Source organism: Balaenoptera borealis (genome assembly GCF_965194805.1).
Source record: "Balaenoptera borealis genome assembly, chromosome: 2".
NCBI lineage: Eukaryota > Metazoa > Chordata > Mammalia > Artiodactyla > Balaenopteridae > Balaenoptera > Balaenoptera borealis.
The window spans coordinates 120,325,645-120,342,174 of record NC_138867.1 but is presented as its reverse complement, the minus strand read 5'-3'; the positions used below and the strand labels follow the sequence as shown (position 1 = coordinate 120,342,174).

Genomic DNA, 16,530 nt, shown 5'->3' with positions numbered 1-16,530 from the left:
GCCCTTACCTGCACGACGGGACCTTGTGCTAAGTGCTGAGGATACTGGAATCCAAAGACAAAGTCCCTGCTTCCAAGGAGCCATCTGTGGGAGAAAGCCACATGAGGGGACCAGTGGGGGTGAGGCCAGTGTGCAGGGCAGCCCCGGAAAGGGAGCAGAGGGCCGGAGAGGCGCTCAAGCTGGAGGAAGCTTAGGGCTCCAGCAGTGAGAGGAAGTTGCTGGGAAAAGTGTGACGAGACCACTAGAGGCTGGGGAGGGGGGTGGGCAGCAGAGAGGGAAATGTGGACAACTCCCCTCCTCAAATCCTCCCCGCTTTGAGCTGGCCATGCTGGGTGGTCTTTCACATTTGGACGGTTCCTAGGGGGTTTGGGCCTCAGTCCCTCCCACGCCCCATCCTCAACCACATCTCTGCTATTGGACTTGGGCTAACATCCAGAAGCCGAGGAACAGCTACGCACAAATTCAGTAATTGGAGTCATTTGCGTTGACTCAGAAATCATTTTTTGCTATGTCTCTCTCTTGGAGAAGCTTTTAAGACCCTTTAAATTGGTTAATGGAGAGTTTAGAGATGAGGATGGAGCCTCGGCCTTCTGCTTCCCCTGCCCGTCTCCCTGGCTTTCCCCCACATACTCAAGGGCGAGAGTGATGAGATAATCCAGTATCTGTTTTATTAAACTCCCATCCATTTCTGGCACAAACCTTTCACAAAAGAGGATCTCAAAATCTACACTCTCCTGCTCCAAGACTCCAAGGGCCCAACTGCCATTTACCACCCCCCCCCCATATCGGCAGGACGATAGTAACGCTTTCACCTAAAATTACCGTGAGAACTGTGCAAAAGAGCCCTGGGCCAGGAGTCAGGAGGCTGGGGTCCTTGTCCTGGCCTGGTGACTCATAAAGCCATGTAACCATGGGCATCACTCTGCCTCCTCAGGCCTAAGTGAGCACCAACGTCCTTTCCATAGTGAAATGCCCTATGTCAGCCCTGGAGGGTAGGAGGGCAGACACCGCTGCCCTTGGTCTACAATTGAGGAAACGACACAGCAAGTCAGGCCACTGCTTCAAGGTGATGTGGCCAGAACCTGGGTCTTTACACACTTTCTTCTTCTTTACTGTGCTGGGCAGGTACTTAAGGTTCTTTGGGAAGGCGGGTGAATATCTGGCCTCTTCTCTGGGATTCAAGTTGTGGTATCTCTCTGAGAACTCGCAGGCTTCATCTTTAGGGCTGAGTGAAGTGTAAAGGTCTGAAAAAGTCAAGCAGTTACATCAGGCATTTAGACACTATGCTCCTTCCTTCCAAATCAAAGCTGAAATGGAGACAGTCAGGAATCCATTGGGGATGAACAAAAGCGGACGTCATTCAGTGTTTCCTGAGTTTTAGGCATTCATGAAACCACCCCATGACTTTTGCCACCTCTCGATCTGTGCTCCCCTTTACACAATGTCACAAGGTTTTTTCTCTACTTGATTCATTATTTTTAATATCTGTGACATTATGATATGCTAATCGCATTTTTATAATATATATTAATATACAAACACTAAAAGTAAAAAATATTACTTTGAACACTACCTAAAATCCCCTTGTGAAGCACTGGAGGCACACACACATCAGACGCTGGCAAAAAATGATGTGGTCCAAGCCTGAGGAAATTGAAGACTGGCAAAGGGGAAGGGAAGGGATTTGCTCAAAGGCAAAGGCTAAGGCGAGGACCAGGGTCTCTGGACCCTTCAGTAAAGTTTTTCACAGGTCACTGAACGAATCTTTTTTATGCACAGAACAGAAATGACTGTGAATGGGGAATTCCCTGGCAGTCCAGTGGTTAGGACTCGGCGCTTTCACTACTGAGGCCGCGGGTTCAATCCCTGGTTGGGGAACTAAGATCCTCACAAGCCGTGTGGCATGGCCAAAAAATGAATGTGTCCACTGCCCATTTGTGAGGCTACCAACTAGCGGAAATGGTCAAAGTCATTTATTAGCCATGCACTTGAAATTGCTTGGGAACCTGAGCCCCCATGGAATTTCTACCCTGTAAAGGGATACTGACACCCTGCTTTTGTTGCCATTCCATCTCCTCCCTGCCCGCCCCTCCCCCCAGCACCAGTGAGAGGTACCAGTGACTGCATTTTATCTCACCTTAGCCAAAACCCAGTCTGACGAGACTCCTTTCCAAGGGGTAGGGGTGTGGGAGAACAGCCCTGCTGGGGGCTCCGGGGCTGGCTCTGAGACGAGTGCTTCTATAGAGCAGGCCAAGGTTCCCTGTGCTCGAGGCATGTGGCAGGCGCGAGGCTCCTGCCAGTAAGGTGTTCAGGCTGCAGAGGGAGGGGCTGGAAAACGACTTCAGTCCTCTCACTGCCAGGTCGCCGGGCCCTGGGGCTGCGAGGAGAGGCGAGAGCAACTCTTACTCAGGCTGTGTTCTTAGACTCCTACTTTGGAGCAAGGGCTTCTTAAAGGACTTGGTTCCCCTGGCACTACTAACCCAGGTCAGCCTGAGTGAGTCAGGAGTGAGCAGGGCTCCCAGAGCCCTAGACGGTAAGTCAGGGCACGGAGGCAGCCTTGGGATAGTGTCTCTCCTGACAAGTCATTGGAGTGACTACCATTTATTCAACACCTACCGTGCGCCAGGCTGTGCTAAGCCCTTTGCTGTCATCTCATTTAATCTTTTTTTTTTAAAATTTGTTTATTTATTTATTTTTGGCTGCGTTGGGTCTTCATTGCTGCACGCGGGCTTTCTCTAGTTGTGGCGAGTGGGGGCTACTCTTTGTTGTGGTGTGCAGGCTTCTCATTGCGGTGGCTTCTCTTGTTGTGGAGCACAGGCTCTAGGCACGTGGGCTCAGTAGTTGTGGCTCATGGGCTCTATAGCGCAGGCTCAGTAGTTGTGGCACACGGGCTTAGCTGCTCCGCGGCATGTGGGATCTTCTCGGACCAGGGCTTAAACCCGTGTCCCCTGCACTGGCAGGCAGATTCTTAACCACTGCGCCACCAGGGAAGTCCCATCTCATTTAATCTTTACAACCTAATGAGTTTTCAGAGGTGAAGAAACAGAGGTGCAAAGACATACAGGCCAAGTTCAGGAATAGAGCAGGGGTTAAAACTCAGGTTTGATTTGTCTGACTCAGAAAGCTGTGCTCGTTCCCACCAATGGAGCAGAAGTAACAAAGAGACCAAAGGCTACTGCCACTCCCTTCTCTGTCACAGGGTACTGAGCTCGGGGAGGCACCTGCTGGCTTTGACTCTCATCTGTACCTGCTGCCTCCATGGAAAAGAGGGTCCGCAGCCTCTCCTGGGCGGGCGCATTCCCCAGAGCTGCTGACTGCTGGTAGCATCTCACAGCCTCTCCCAGATTCCTCTGCACACCAAGGCCCTTCTCATAGCAAATTCCCAAGTGGTACCTGCTCTGTGAGTCCTAAAGGAGAAGACGGACAGACACACAGATGCCCACGCATGCAGGACTGAAGAACTGAAACGCTGGGGCAGGAGGAAGGTGCAGCAGTCAGCAGGCTGGTGCTTCACCCCTGCAGGGTCAGGCCCAGCCGCAACCCTCCCTGGACCAAGGGATCTCAACTGTGAAGAGCCAGAGGCCCAGAACAGAGGACACGGGGATCCCTCCACCCAGGGAGCTTCCGGCCAGAGCAGCGTGGAGGCTTCTCGTGCTGAGGATGGTGCAGAAAGTGTGCAGAAGTGAAGGCTGCGGGAAGCACTTGGCCCTGCTCTGGGAGCCCAGGTAGTCAGGCTCCTATGTTATCCTGAAAGAGCCAGGAGCAAGGGTGGAAACTGGGCTTCCAAGGCCCTGAATGCCTTCCTGATCTCTACCCAGAGGGCTACAAAGCATACATTACAGAGAACATGTTTCTCCTCCTTTGAAAGGTTAAAAGGCTAATCCCTTTGTCCCTGGCTCTGGATCCTCTCTCCCCTCTCACTGAGAATTAGGCTCCTGAGAGAGGCAGTATCAGGTAGGGAGTAGGAGCCCAATCTCTACAGCCAGACGCCTGGGTTCCAATCTTGGCTCCACCACTTACCAGCTGTGTAACCTCAGGCATCATATTCTGTGTCTCTGTGCCTCAGTTTCCTCATCTGTAAAGTAGGCATAATAATAGCACCTACCATATTACCCTGTCGTGAGGATTAAATGTGTCAATATGTGGAAAGTGCTTAGATTAGTGTTATTATTTCCACACCTTTAGTTGCCCACATCATTCATCTCTCTCTCTCTCTCTGTAATGAATATTTTCATTATATTCAATCTCCCAACCATGGTTCTATTTCTCTTCTACCCTCTAAAGAGTTTCTGTAACATGTAGGTCAAAGTCTATGTAATAAATATGGTGGACTCATGGCTACAGGCCAGCTTAGGACACAGTCAGGCCAAAACACACATGCTGTTACGTATGTGTTACACAACATCCCTTTGTGCACTTCTCCTGGCGCGCTGGGTGACTAATGCCAGCCAGGGTGCCCCCAGCCTTGTCCCACACATGGTCACACAACCCACTGAGCCCAAGGAAGACTCTGGGGCTCTTTCATAGAAAGACAGGCACAGAGGCAGGTACTGTTTGATGACATTGGTCCCCTTTTGACGGCTACTGCAGATACTTTGGACAACACAGAGTGAAAAAGGAGAAGTATTCTGATGCCCAAGAGTTCAATGACGCTATCACTGTGTTGGCCAGGAAGTAAAGAGAAGCAGCAGCCCCTAAGCAGGGAAATTCTAGTACGTGGCCACTGTTGGCTTTAACCCAGGGCTCCTGGTCCTTCAAGATACAACTCAAAAAATATACTGGTCAAAGACACTTGAGGATACAGCAAACCCACAGATGCCTTTTCAGTAATTCACAGTGACATAAAGCTCTGAGATTTCCTGCATTAAAGATACCTGTTTAACAAAGTATTTCCCAAACCCATCTGACCATTTTTCCCTCGTATTATTTATAAACGTTCCATGGAACTAATGCTCTGTGGAACAAACTCCATGCTGCCTGGATGCCAACCCCTAGTTGACAGACAACCAGACATCCTCTACCCCCCAAACTGCTCAATGTCTTCACCTCATGTGCCTTCTGACTTCCCTGGACTAAGCCACTTGTGATGATGCACCTTCCACGTGTACACTTTACAAAGCACTTTCACACTTACTATCTCAGTTAGATTTTGATCCTCACGACAACCCTGTGAAGTGGTAGACAGGTCAGGCAGGCATTATTATCCCAATCTTAGAGACGAGGAAAACAAGAAGTGACCAGCCCGGTAGTATGCTAGTAAATGTTTAACAACCAGCTCTCCAGGGGAAAAAGCCCTGTTTTGTAGCATTTGGCAGTTCTGTGGTACTAATGCTCTCCCCGTAGCTGATTTCAAGCTAACAACAATTCTCGCAGGCTGGTACAAGCCAGTGCCAGCACACCGCTGGACGTGTCCAAGGGGCACACAGTAAGTCAGCAAGAGTTAAGGCTTGAAGCCAGCCCGATGCTCTTATCAACCGTCTCCTAGGCACGGTACCAGTTCCAAAATCCCTTCCTTTATCAGACTTGATCCCCATCATGCCTGGATATGGACACGTCATACCCCATTGTTGGCTGCAAGCCAAAGATATTTCACGGCTCTCTGCTCGTCCAGGTATGCCTCCTTGGTGAAGAGCACCCCGAGGAAAGCCTGGGCCTGTGGTCAAGGAGGAAGGAAAAAGGTATCTTGGTCACTGCCAGGCCCCACATGCCCCAAGTGCCCAGGAGTGACCCCACCAATGGCACTCACCTCTCTCAAGCCTGAGTCTGCAGCCTGCTTCAGCATGGACACTGCCCTCTGCTGCTCAGGGTCCCACGAGGAGGCTGGATCTTGCAGCAGGCACCTGGCATAGCGGTACTGAGCCAGGCTGTGGCCCTGGCTGGCAGCCAGCTGGTAATAAGAGGCTGCCTGGGGCAAAGGGAAAAACATCCAGTCAACTGATAACTCTGTAAGCTGCCTTTTTTTGGAGTGAAGTTTTTAAAAATTATTTTAATTAAGTAACACATAATCATTATAGATTAGTCAGAAAATACAGATAAGCCAAAAATAGAAACAAAATTCCAAGAAATCCTGCCTCCTAAAGATCACTCTCTGTTAACATTTTAGTGTAAAATCTTGCAAATTTCTTCCCCCCTGTACTGTATGTATTAACATATATACACAAATATGTTAATATACAGTCACACACATATATAAATGTGTGTGCGTGTGTGTATCTGTGTGTGTAGGAAGAAAGGGAGAGAGAGAGAACTACACTCACTATTTTTTGTAACCTATTTTTTTTCATTTAACAATACACCATGAATATCTTCCCCTGCAAATAAATATAGATCTAGCATATCATTTTTAAGGCCCACATAGATGTTATTAACCAATTCTCTGTTGAAGGAACTTCAAGTTTCTTCCCTTTTTTTGGCCATTGTATCTAATTCTAAGAAACTGTTATATATAAATTCTTATATATAACATCTATGCATACTTATCCTACTTTTTAGAATTAATTGATCCATTCATCAAGGTAATGTTCTAGGTCGTGAGGATACAGCTGCAAAGAAGAAAGACAAGGTCCCTGGCCTTCCTGTGTTTTGAGTCTAAATTCCTAGAAGCTGGAGACTTCTTTCTTAGTTTTCCCTCCGGGCTGGAAGAGAGAAGCTGGACTTTCCCAAGCCCTGCCCACTGCTCATTTCTGGAGGTCACTCTGGGCGGTGCGGCACAGGCCACGGGCCTGGGGGCAGGGAGGAGGTGTAGTACCTTGCCGAGGTCCCTGGGGGTGCCTCTGCCGTGCTCGTGACACAAGCCCACATTGTACTGCGCTTTGCTGTAGCCACGGTCTGCTGCTTTCTGGAAGCAAGAGAAGGCTGCCATGTAGTCTCCATCCCTCATGTTCTCTGTCCCTGTAAGAAAGCACTAGGCGTAAACATAGCTTCCTCTGTGAACTTCCCCACATCCTTAGTCAGATACCCACACGCTCCTTCCTTTCTTTTTTGTGCTAGACACTTCGCATGCACTTCCATCCTCTGAATATTTCACTGGTTTGCCATAGGTATCAGCGGGTTCTGCCCTCCTGTACACCATCCTCCTCTTGGTAACAACATCCTAATTTCCATTTGGGAACAGCCCTCCCCCCAGTGCTGTCAATCAATGTGCCTGCCCTCTTCCCAACCAATGAGACCCTCTCTCAGGAATCTGAATCTTGGTCTGGCTGCAACAGGAGAGAAAACAGCTTCTGCAGGTTTATTCTGATGGCAGCACTCTGAAGACACTGTTTCTCAGTTACTGCCGCATGCATCCCTGGAGCCTCTCTGATTCCTGTCCTTTCTGAGGCTTGGCAGGTCAACAGATCCCAATAGATACCTTTTGTGCTTAGGTTAGCCAAAGTGGTTTTAGGCTGCTTGTAACCAACATAACGTAACTGATACAGCTGACACTGTCAATCTTGCTTTATGAGGAAACTGTGAGAGAATATAAGAAAGAGAGCCCAGCTCCAAAGCCCATGTTCTCTTTATCATCCAAACGAACAGGAAAACAGGGAAGGGGCTGAGCACAGCCTACTCTCAACTCTAAGCTTTTGCTCAAGCTGTTTCTCCTGCCTGGGATACCTTTTTCTAACTCTTATCATCAGGCCTTCCCAACCTGTTTCTGCTCTAGAATCTTCAGACCACACTCAGGCTTTAAACACTCTTTCGGCACTTACTTCACACACAAGCCTTTTTCTAGGAACTAAACTGTTTCAAGAGTACAAGCCCTGTCTCCTCAATTAGACTGTAAAATCCTGGAGGCAGAAGCAGAAAAAGAACGTAGAAGAAATAACTTTGCATAGGGTGAAAGCTCTATACAAATGCAAAATATGATTATGGCTTATGCTCCCTTTGTGTTCTGCCACAGTGCTTAGCACTTGCTGAATAAATGAATATGCATATGAAGGAAGGAATGGGCAAGAAAATTCTCAGAAGACTGTCTGCCCATGAAAAATCACAAAAAGCTAATGAGGCAGAAACCGGGTTCCATTCAGCCAGCAGTGAATGAGTCACCTCCTGGCTGCCTGAAAACTCACTGTCGAGGGTTCACAGAGCCCTCTGTCCTTGAGGAGAAGGCTCAAGAGGGCACAGGATCCCACCCTGTCCCCATCCCCCACACTGGATCTTCTGCCTCTAACCTAGACCAAGTCACCATCATGTTTCGCTTAGCCATCAGTAACAGCTCCAATCTAGTCTCCTGTTTCCCCTCTGGCATTCCTACGACCCGCGTCTGTCTACACAGCAGGCAGGCAGAGAGATCTTTGGAAAAGTAAATCAGATCACATGACTACCCCCACTTCCTGCTCCAGCGTAAAACACTCCAATGGCTTCCTGTCTCACTTAGAAGAACCATACGCCACCATGGCTCAGCAGGCCTGATCTGATCTGGCCCCTGCCTGCTTCTCTGACTTCATCTCTTTCTACTCTCCTGGTGATCGCTAAACTACAACCACGCTCACCCTTTTCTTTGTTCCTTTAACAAACAAAACTCAATCCTGCCTCAGGACCTTTGCACTTGCTGTTCCCTTTACTTGGAAAGCTTTCTCCACAAGACTGTTCCCTTTACTTGGAAAGCTTTCTCCACAAGACTGGCTTGTTTTTGTCAGTCAGGTCAAGGATCTTTCCATCCGCGAGGCCTTCCAAATCAAAGCTGCTTCTTGCCCAAGTCACTAATGCATCCCCCTGTTTAATTTTCTCCATAACATTTATCACTATCTGAAATTCTCTTTTTTATTTGTTTACCAATTTGTTGTTTTTCTCTCCCTCAACTCACATGGCAGCTCCATGAGAGTAAGGACTTTGTCTTGTGAATCACTGTATCCCCAACACCTAAACTAAGGCCTAACAAAAGGTGAATGCTTAATACATTTGTACTGAATGAATTCTAGCCTCTCACTCACTTGCCCACTAGAGTCCAGGAGATGCTGCTGGCAGTCTGGGTCTCCACATGAGAAGGCCTGAAAGAAGCCAAGTCACTGCGGAGAATAGGACAAATGGTGGAGCGGAATCTGGAGTCTCCAGATGTGGGTAAGAAAGGGCACTTGAGGGCCTGCTCCAAACCTCAGGAGCCTGTTCTTGCCTAAGTGTGGCAGAAAATTCAAGGTGTCATTCAAGATTTATTTTCTCCTTCTTACACAGTAACCGAATTTTCAGGTAAGCACATGGTCATTCAGCTAAGGACTATATTTCCCAGGCTCCTCTGTGACTAGGTAAGGCCGCGAGCCTTCATTCTGGACAATAATTTGTGCAACTTCTAGGTTGGGGAGGAGTGGTCCTTCAGTTTTCCCACCTTTCCCTTCTAGCTAGCTAGAATTTGGATATGAGGCAAACTGAACCTTGAGATGGGAGCCCATTTTAAGAATGGCAGAACCATTTGACTGAGAATAGGTCCCTGATACCACTGTGCCACCATGCCAGATTTGGTCGACCTACCTGGGAGAAAATAAACTCTCTCTTGTGCACTCCCTGCCCTGACTCTACTTGACCTACCGCATACCCTTTCCATTTTCCCATCCGCCCTCCTTGAGACAGGGTCCACCCAGTTACCCAGGAAGTTGAAAGCGATGGAAACACTGAGCTGGAAGAGCTGCTGAATGGAAGTCATGGCCTCCTCGAGGGAAAGACTTTTTGATTTATCTTGTTCCTGGGGAAGAAATATAAAGACTCATCATGGGGCAGTTCACTGGGATTGCCACCTGTCTAGGGGAATGTTACGGGGATCCAGGTGGCCAAATCTGGACAATACCTGCTTTTCGCCAGCGGGCTGAGGTTGGGCTGGCTTTGTCTTGGACTTGAAGCTACTGCTGGCATGCAGGAAGCCGGCGTCACTGGGATCTGCAAGGGAAAAGGCAAAGGAGGAAGGTGCTAGTTCTCCTTTTCGCTCACTCTCCCAGTCCACAGAGCCCTCCATGCAGCACCACTGCCAGGAACCAGAATCATTGCAAATTGCCCCAGAAAGCAAGGGGGCTCACAGGAATGACAACTCCCCAGTGTGGCATATGCAGCAACAAATGTCCATCTGCCCAACTCCCCACCCCGCCACTGCCTTCTGCTGATTTTAGGAGGTGGGACCATACCTTCCTCAGAGGCACCCTGAAGACCAGCTGCTCTCAAGGAACTGGGTGAAGAGAGGCTCTCGGGCCGAGTGGAGGGTTCTTCCTGGCCCAGCCTGAGTTCCCTGAGGCCAGTGTGCCTGGGAGCCGGACTATCAGGGCTGGGCAGAATGTGTCTCCGCAGTGCTGGAAAGAGCCAGTGAGAGCGGTCACATCAGAAGGGGATAGGTTCAGCCTGCCGGGGCTGACTGAGCCCTCCCTGAGGCTTCGCGGACCAAAGGAAGAATCTGGAAACTCCTGAGACACGTCCTTCACATGCCTCCTCCTCCATTTCCTTGGCTGGCTTCCCTCCGCAGGGGTGGAGAGGGGCCCACATTTATGCTGATCCCCACACCCCCAAGCATAAATCGCTCCTTGGCTTGAATTCTTCCAGTCGCAGGGAGGGATCTACTTTATTCACTGTTCTAGCCCCAGCACTTAGCGCTTTGTTTGATGGTTAATACTGATTATGATTATAATCATAATACTAAGGGCAAGAACTTAAACCGCTACTTACTGAGCACATACTACATGCCAGGCACTGTTCTAAGTCCTCGACATGTATTAGCTCATCTGGTCCTTCCAAGAAACCTGTGGGGATGGGTTTTATTATTTCCCCATTCTATAGGTGAAGAAACTGAGGCACAGGGAAGTTAAAAGTGACTCATCCAGGGACACCAAACTAGTATCAGCAGTTCTGGGCTTGAACCCTGACAATGTGACTCCAGAGCCTTAATCACTATGCTGCATTGCCTCTGTACCATGGCACATGATAGCCATTCAATAAAGATTCACTTATTGATGAATGGCTGACCAGAGAATGACCTAACTGGCTGAGGAGTGGGCAGGAAGCCACTCCTAGGATCTAAAATTACCTGGACCCCTGCGGGGCTCCGTCAATGGAAGGGGAGGGGAGGACATGGGAGGACCCTGGAGGGCAGGCGTGGCCCACACGCCGGGTGGACAGACCTTCCTCCCATTCCTCTTCCTCTGACTGCAGATAGGAGAGGCAAGGAGCTGCTGACGGCTCTTTTCCTGAGGTGTGTCCAGAGATGCTTCCTGGCCCAGAGAAACTCCCAGCCCAGCTCTCCTGTCCCCGGGACTGAGAACTCACAGGAGCGCGGGTGCCTCAAGGGAGATGAGAGGAAACGGTCCAGAGGACTGTGCCAAAAGCAGCGCTCCGCTCGCCAAGGTCCTGCTGGCAGGGATGCGTGGAAGTGGATCTGCCTTGCCAGCTGCAGGGCCAGCACGGCCAGGGTGCCCTGAGGAAGACAGCACTTCAGGGGACACAGCTCCCCACCAGTCAACTCCTTCAGTCTCCGCCTACATCTCCAACATCACTTCCTCGAGAAGTCCTTCCTGACTCCTGGCTGTAGCCGCTCCCCCACTGCACACTCTCGTAAGCACCCGAACTTCCCCCATGGAGCCCTGATCACACTGGTACTTAAACAGCCATCTCTACAATTATTCATCAAGGTCTGTCTCTCCTGTTAGTCTCTAAGCACCACGAGGGAGGAACCATGTCTGTTTTGCTCACCTATGTATCCCCGGCGCCTAGCAGAGCACTAAGATACAGCACTAATAAATACACGCTGAATAAACGCCTGAGCGAGTGACTGAATAAACAAAGTCTAAGCGGGCAAAAAGATAACGTGGAAAGTTTGGGCTTGGCCACACATGCAGCCAAATGCAGACAGGTCAGAGTTCCCCATCAGGCTCCCTCTTTCTCTAGCCTGGCACAACTCCTCCCCCACCCCCAAGCCACCCCACTACACACATTCACAGCTACAGGCTTGTTGTGGGTGTCTCTTCTCCAACAGGTCTGCAGAAGACCTAAGCTAGCTCCTAGCCCAGTGACTGCTTGGTTTTCCCTGTCCCCTCCTGTGTTATGCACGAGAAAGGACACCCAACTACTTATTTGTTGCAACAGGCACTGTATACAATGGCAAACAAGACAGACCCAGTCTCTGCCCTCATGGAGTTCATGTCTTCATTGATGGAGAAAGACAAAATCCAAGTACACAGAGAAATAATATAATAACTACAAATTATGCTAAAGGCCGCTAAGGAAACAAATCAAGAGTTTACACAGGGCATAAGAGGGACCCCAGACAAGACAGGGAGTAGAGGAAAGCCTCTCTGTAGAAGTGATGTGTGTGCTGAGACCAGAAGGTCCCAGCAATGAAGAGAAGAGAAGAGAAGAGAAGGAAGAGAAGGTCCCAGCAATGTCAATAACAGGGACACGTATCCATATCACTGGAGATAAGCTTGTGCTCAGGCCTGTTCACATAGGCAGTAGTGACAGAGCTGACGGATGGCATCAGGACCCCTGAGATGCAGACCCAGTTTCTAGAAGGACTCACTATAGGATTGCCCTAGGGTTCATATCTTTGACAAAATGGGAAAACACATCCCTCTCCAGGGTGTGTTATGCCCCTAGGCCACAGCTCCCCAGAGAGAAGTGTCCCTGGCATGGAGACATTCCAGTCTCAGCTCTGCTGATGACACCAAGTTACAGATGAGAGAAGTGAGGCTCAGAGAGGTCAAACCACTTGCCCAAAGTACGCAGCATGAAAGTGAGAGGGATGAGAAGTGATGGAGACAAGTGTGACGTGAGGGCCAACTTCCTTTAGAATATCTTATAAGCAGAACCTAAGAGTCAAAGATTCTGCCTTGTTAGACCTCGTGTTAGCTCGTATCACCGAGCCTCTGCCTTTATAGATCAGATTTAACAAATATTTATTGAGCGACAATCACGGGTCAGGATATGTACTATGTGCTTTTACAAGCCATACTAGGTATAACAACCAAGCTGTAGAGCATAGTAGCTAAGAGCACGAGCTCCAGAGTAAAATCTGGTTCCTCTACTGAATAGCTGTGTGACCTTAAGAGTGTTACCTAAAGTTTCAGAGCCTGAGTTTTCTCATCTATAAAATAGAGATTATATTTCCTCTGCAAGATTTTGTAAGGATTAAATAAGATATAGATATTATATAGATACAATAATAAATTAAAAGTTAGCTATTTAGTATTATTTAATTGTAAGATTCAGGAAGGCAAGAATCATATCTACCTTGTTCTCTGCTATGTCCCTAGTACTTAGCAAAAAATGCCTGGCTCAAAGAAAGTGTTAAATAAATGTTTACTGAATGAAAGGAGGAATATATACATGGAGAGCAGGGGGAAAGGGAGCAGCAATATCTCCCCAAATATGCTCCAATGCCATGAGTTACCCAAATTTTGAGTGTGGCCACAATGATGCCCTAGCTCTTGTTTCTAGGCTATACTTCCATACAGGATCATTCTCATCCACACTGAAGGTCAAGGACAGGACTGGGGAAGCCTTACCCATGATATGGCATCCCACAATGTGTTCCGGGAGTCACGGGCAGACATCCACTGGAAGGCATCCTTCCATCCATGGGACCTTGGGCCCCTGCTTGTGCCTGGGCCATGGTGGCCAGACCTAGAAGATGTAACAGAGGCTATCAAATTCTGTCCTAAGTGGGAGTAGAGGGAGGTTAGGGGAGCACATGGGGGATGGAATGGCAGTATTTCACCTGTTGAAACTGGGCACAGGGACCAGCAGGTTGGAGGAGGTAGCCTGAGGTCCATCTGGACTGGTGGACTTGGAGGTCACCCCACGGAGGCCAGGTCCCAGCAGACGGGGAAGAGCTGTGCAGAGCAAGGATCAGTCACTTTGACATGAGTGGGATTGAGGCAACAGTGGCCCCACCAATCTTCCCTCTGACCCTTGACAGAGCCCCACCCCAGGAACCCAGGAAACACTGGCACCTGCTTCTGCAGAGGTTCTTAAACAAGGATACATACACGTGGGGATCTTTTGCTTAGTACAGATTCCAGCGTGCCACCCCAGAACCAAATAAACTAGGATCATTCAGGGTTGAGCATCAATATTTTGAAAAAGCTCCCCGGGTGATTTGACGCCCTCCTAGGGCTGACAACCACTGTTCTAAAACGACCAGACATTCATACACAAACTCTCGCTCAATGTTTGTAGCTCTTTGTCTCTAAATCGCGCCTCTTTTCATTGGCCCCGCCTACTGCACTGGCCTCTACTCATCTTTCATGAACTCCGCCCACCATCTCCGGCTACTTGGCTCCTCCCCCTTCCAATAGCTCCTCCCATCTCCTTGGCTCTAAGTTCCACCCTCTTCCTACTAGCCACGCCCACACCTAAAATTCGAGCGGCCCCTTGACTCAGGGTGCAGCGCGGCTCCTAACGACCCCGCCTCTCTTCCGCTCTAACACCGCCCACTATTGCTTTGGCTCAGTCTTCCGGCCCGCCCCCTCCTCAGTTCCAAGTCTCAGCTGCCGCAAGACCCGCGGCCGAAGGTCCTTACCTCGGCCCAGGAGTCCCGGGAGCCGCCACATGTCGTCGCCAACACCATAGAGCTCGCAGCCGAAAGAGCGCGGCCAAACCCCGGGACGGCGGCTAGAGTGGCCTGTGTGGCGCCCTCGGAGTGGCCGAGTCCCCAAGGAAGCTCACCGCCAGCCAATTAGAAGGGGGCCCAGCCGGAAGGACGGCGCTCAGCGAAAGGAAGTGGGGGGTGTAGGCGTATTGGGGCTAGCGGGGAGGTGAGCTGCGACAAGGGCACGGGGACATGGGCCCGGCCTCCGGTGGAAGAGGTGTCATTTGCTGCCCGCATAAGAAGGTTGGGGGGGGAGGTCGCGCAGAGGAGTGGGGTCGCAGGTGGCGAAGCTGAACCGCCTCAGAAGAAGGACCATTGAGACGCGGGGCGAGAGCGGCCTCGGTGGTGCCAGACGACCTTGCAGACACCGTGGAGACTCGAGGGGGAACAATCTTCCCCAGGCCCCGAGGCTAGAGGAGGTGGGAGACACCAGGCCCAGTGGGTGGAGGAGAGGAACCTTAGGGTCCGACGGAGGAAACCAGTATTCCGAGCTTTCCGCCCAAGGCCATCTGCTTGGAGTTGCCCGACTGGGTAGGCTTTGAAAACTGCGAGTGGGGTTCCGATTCCGGGGGGATCCAGCTCTGGCTCCAGCTTTGGCTCACCGTGTAGCCTCGCGCCGAGCCCTTCCCTTGTCTGGGCCTCAGTCTACCCAGTGATAGGGTCAGATGGAGTGAGCTCGACTGGTCCTTCCTGATTTGACAAGAACAACTTGAATTGCTGCTTTCAAAATACCTAAGAGGAGACTGGCCCCCTCCCCGCCCCCACGCCTGTTAATCAGAGCTCTCATCTTCAGACACAGCCAGAGTTATCTGTATTCTTTTGTTGGGCAAAGGCTCGGTTCTCTTTCCCCACACCTGAATCCGTGAAATAAAGGAGCTCAAAATCAAATGTAAGTTGCTTACACTTTCTCCCTCCTCTTTTCTCCCGGGTAGTGACTTCTGGTTTGATGGAAGTCTCTGTCTGGGGTAAAAGAGTACTGGAGGTACCTACTTTTAGACCCAGGCATGTGTATGACAGTGGTGTTAACTTGTTCAGCAATTTTTGAGCCATATGTCAGCCACCATCCTAGAATCTGAGAAGACCGAGGAGTGAAGAGCATTTGTAGCCTCCAGGAAGACATGGTCCAGTGTTTTAAGAGTGGCCTCTGGAGTCCCACAAATGGTTTGAATGGTTTCTTACTTCCTGTTATGTCTTCTTGGTCAGTTTACTTAACCACTTTAAGCCTCAAGTTCTTGATCTATAAAATAGGAAAAAGGATACCTCATGCAATTGTTGTGAGGCTTAAACAACACATTTAAACCGTTTAGCATAGTTCCCGGCACATAGTAAGAGCCTAATGAATGTAAGTTGCTATTAATGGCAGTGGTAGAGGAGGTGAGTAGGCAAAAGGCATAGATGTGTTCCAATAGAAGCAAGAGCACTGGGTTATGGGATACCATGGAATGATTCAGAAAAGTAGTTGCATTTGAGTTGGACCTTTAAATATGAGTAAGAATTTACCAGGTGGAGAAGGGAGAAAGGTATTGCAAGCAGAAGAGGCAATAAACAAAGGCCCAGAAATGTGAATATTGGGAAACTTCAGAAATATCCTTGGCTTTGGGATTTGGGGCAGCCACCTTTCACATTCCTTGTGTTATTGTGTCAAAATAAAATAACAAGCATCCTGGTTCAGCTCTCTTCCTCCTCCCAGCACTTCTGCATCCTTCTTCCTTTCAGCCTGTCTGCAGTTGGTTTCATTCCTCAAGGCTCAGCCAGCTCATCCAGCTCTTCAGTGACAACTTCCCAACTGTTTGAGCCCTCACTGCTCTCCACTTTTCCCAATTCCTGTAGCACTTAATTTCTTACCACACAATTTAGCAGTAATTATATGTTGTCCTGTTATTTAATTATCTCATTTGTGTAAGTCTAGTCTCCCCAGTTCTCTCCCTCAGGGTAGGGATGGCATTTTCCCATTTTGCATCCCACGTAAGGCTTGACACAGAAGATATTCA

At 49.5% G+C, this 16,530-nt stretch overlaps 1 protein-coding gene across 2 annotated transcripts; it reads right to left on the bottom strand.

The window, feature by feature from the left end:
* Window positions 1–646: 646 nt before the first annotated feature.
* On the bottom strand, window positions 647–14,639 carry DELE1 (DAP3 binding cell death enhancer 1). 2 transcript variants are annotated; one of them, XM_082382733.1, is made up of 13 exons: window positions 14,471–14,639; window positions 13,667–13,781; window positions 13,455–13,572; window positions 11,221–11,368; window positions 10,092–10,253; window positions 9,761–9,849; window positions 9,562–9,658; window positions 6,749–6,891; window positions 5,747–5,905; window positions 5,561–5,653; window positions 3,248–3,407; window positions 2,138–2,377; window positions 647–1,244 (listed from the first exon to the last, which is right to left on the bottom strand). In XM_082382733.1, exons 1-12 carry the CDS (start codon window positions 14,499–14,501, stop codon window positions 2,139–2,141), a joined length of 1,554 nt encoding a protein of 517 aa, XP_082238859.1. In that variant the 5' UTR covers window positions 14,502–14,639; the 3' UTR covers window positions 647–1,244; window position 2,138. The 2 variants fall into 2 exon arrangements, with proteins under 2 accessions (XP_082238859.1, XP_082238858.1); XM_082382732.1 differs by lacking the exon at window positions 2,138–2,377.
* Between the last annotated feature and the right edge of the window lie 1,891 nt (window positions 14,640–16,530).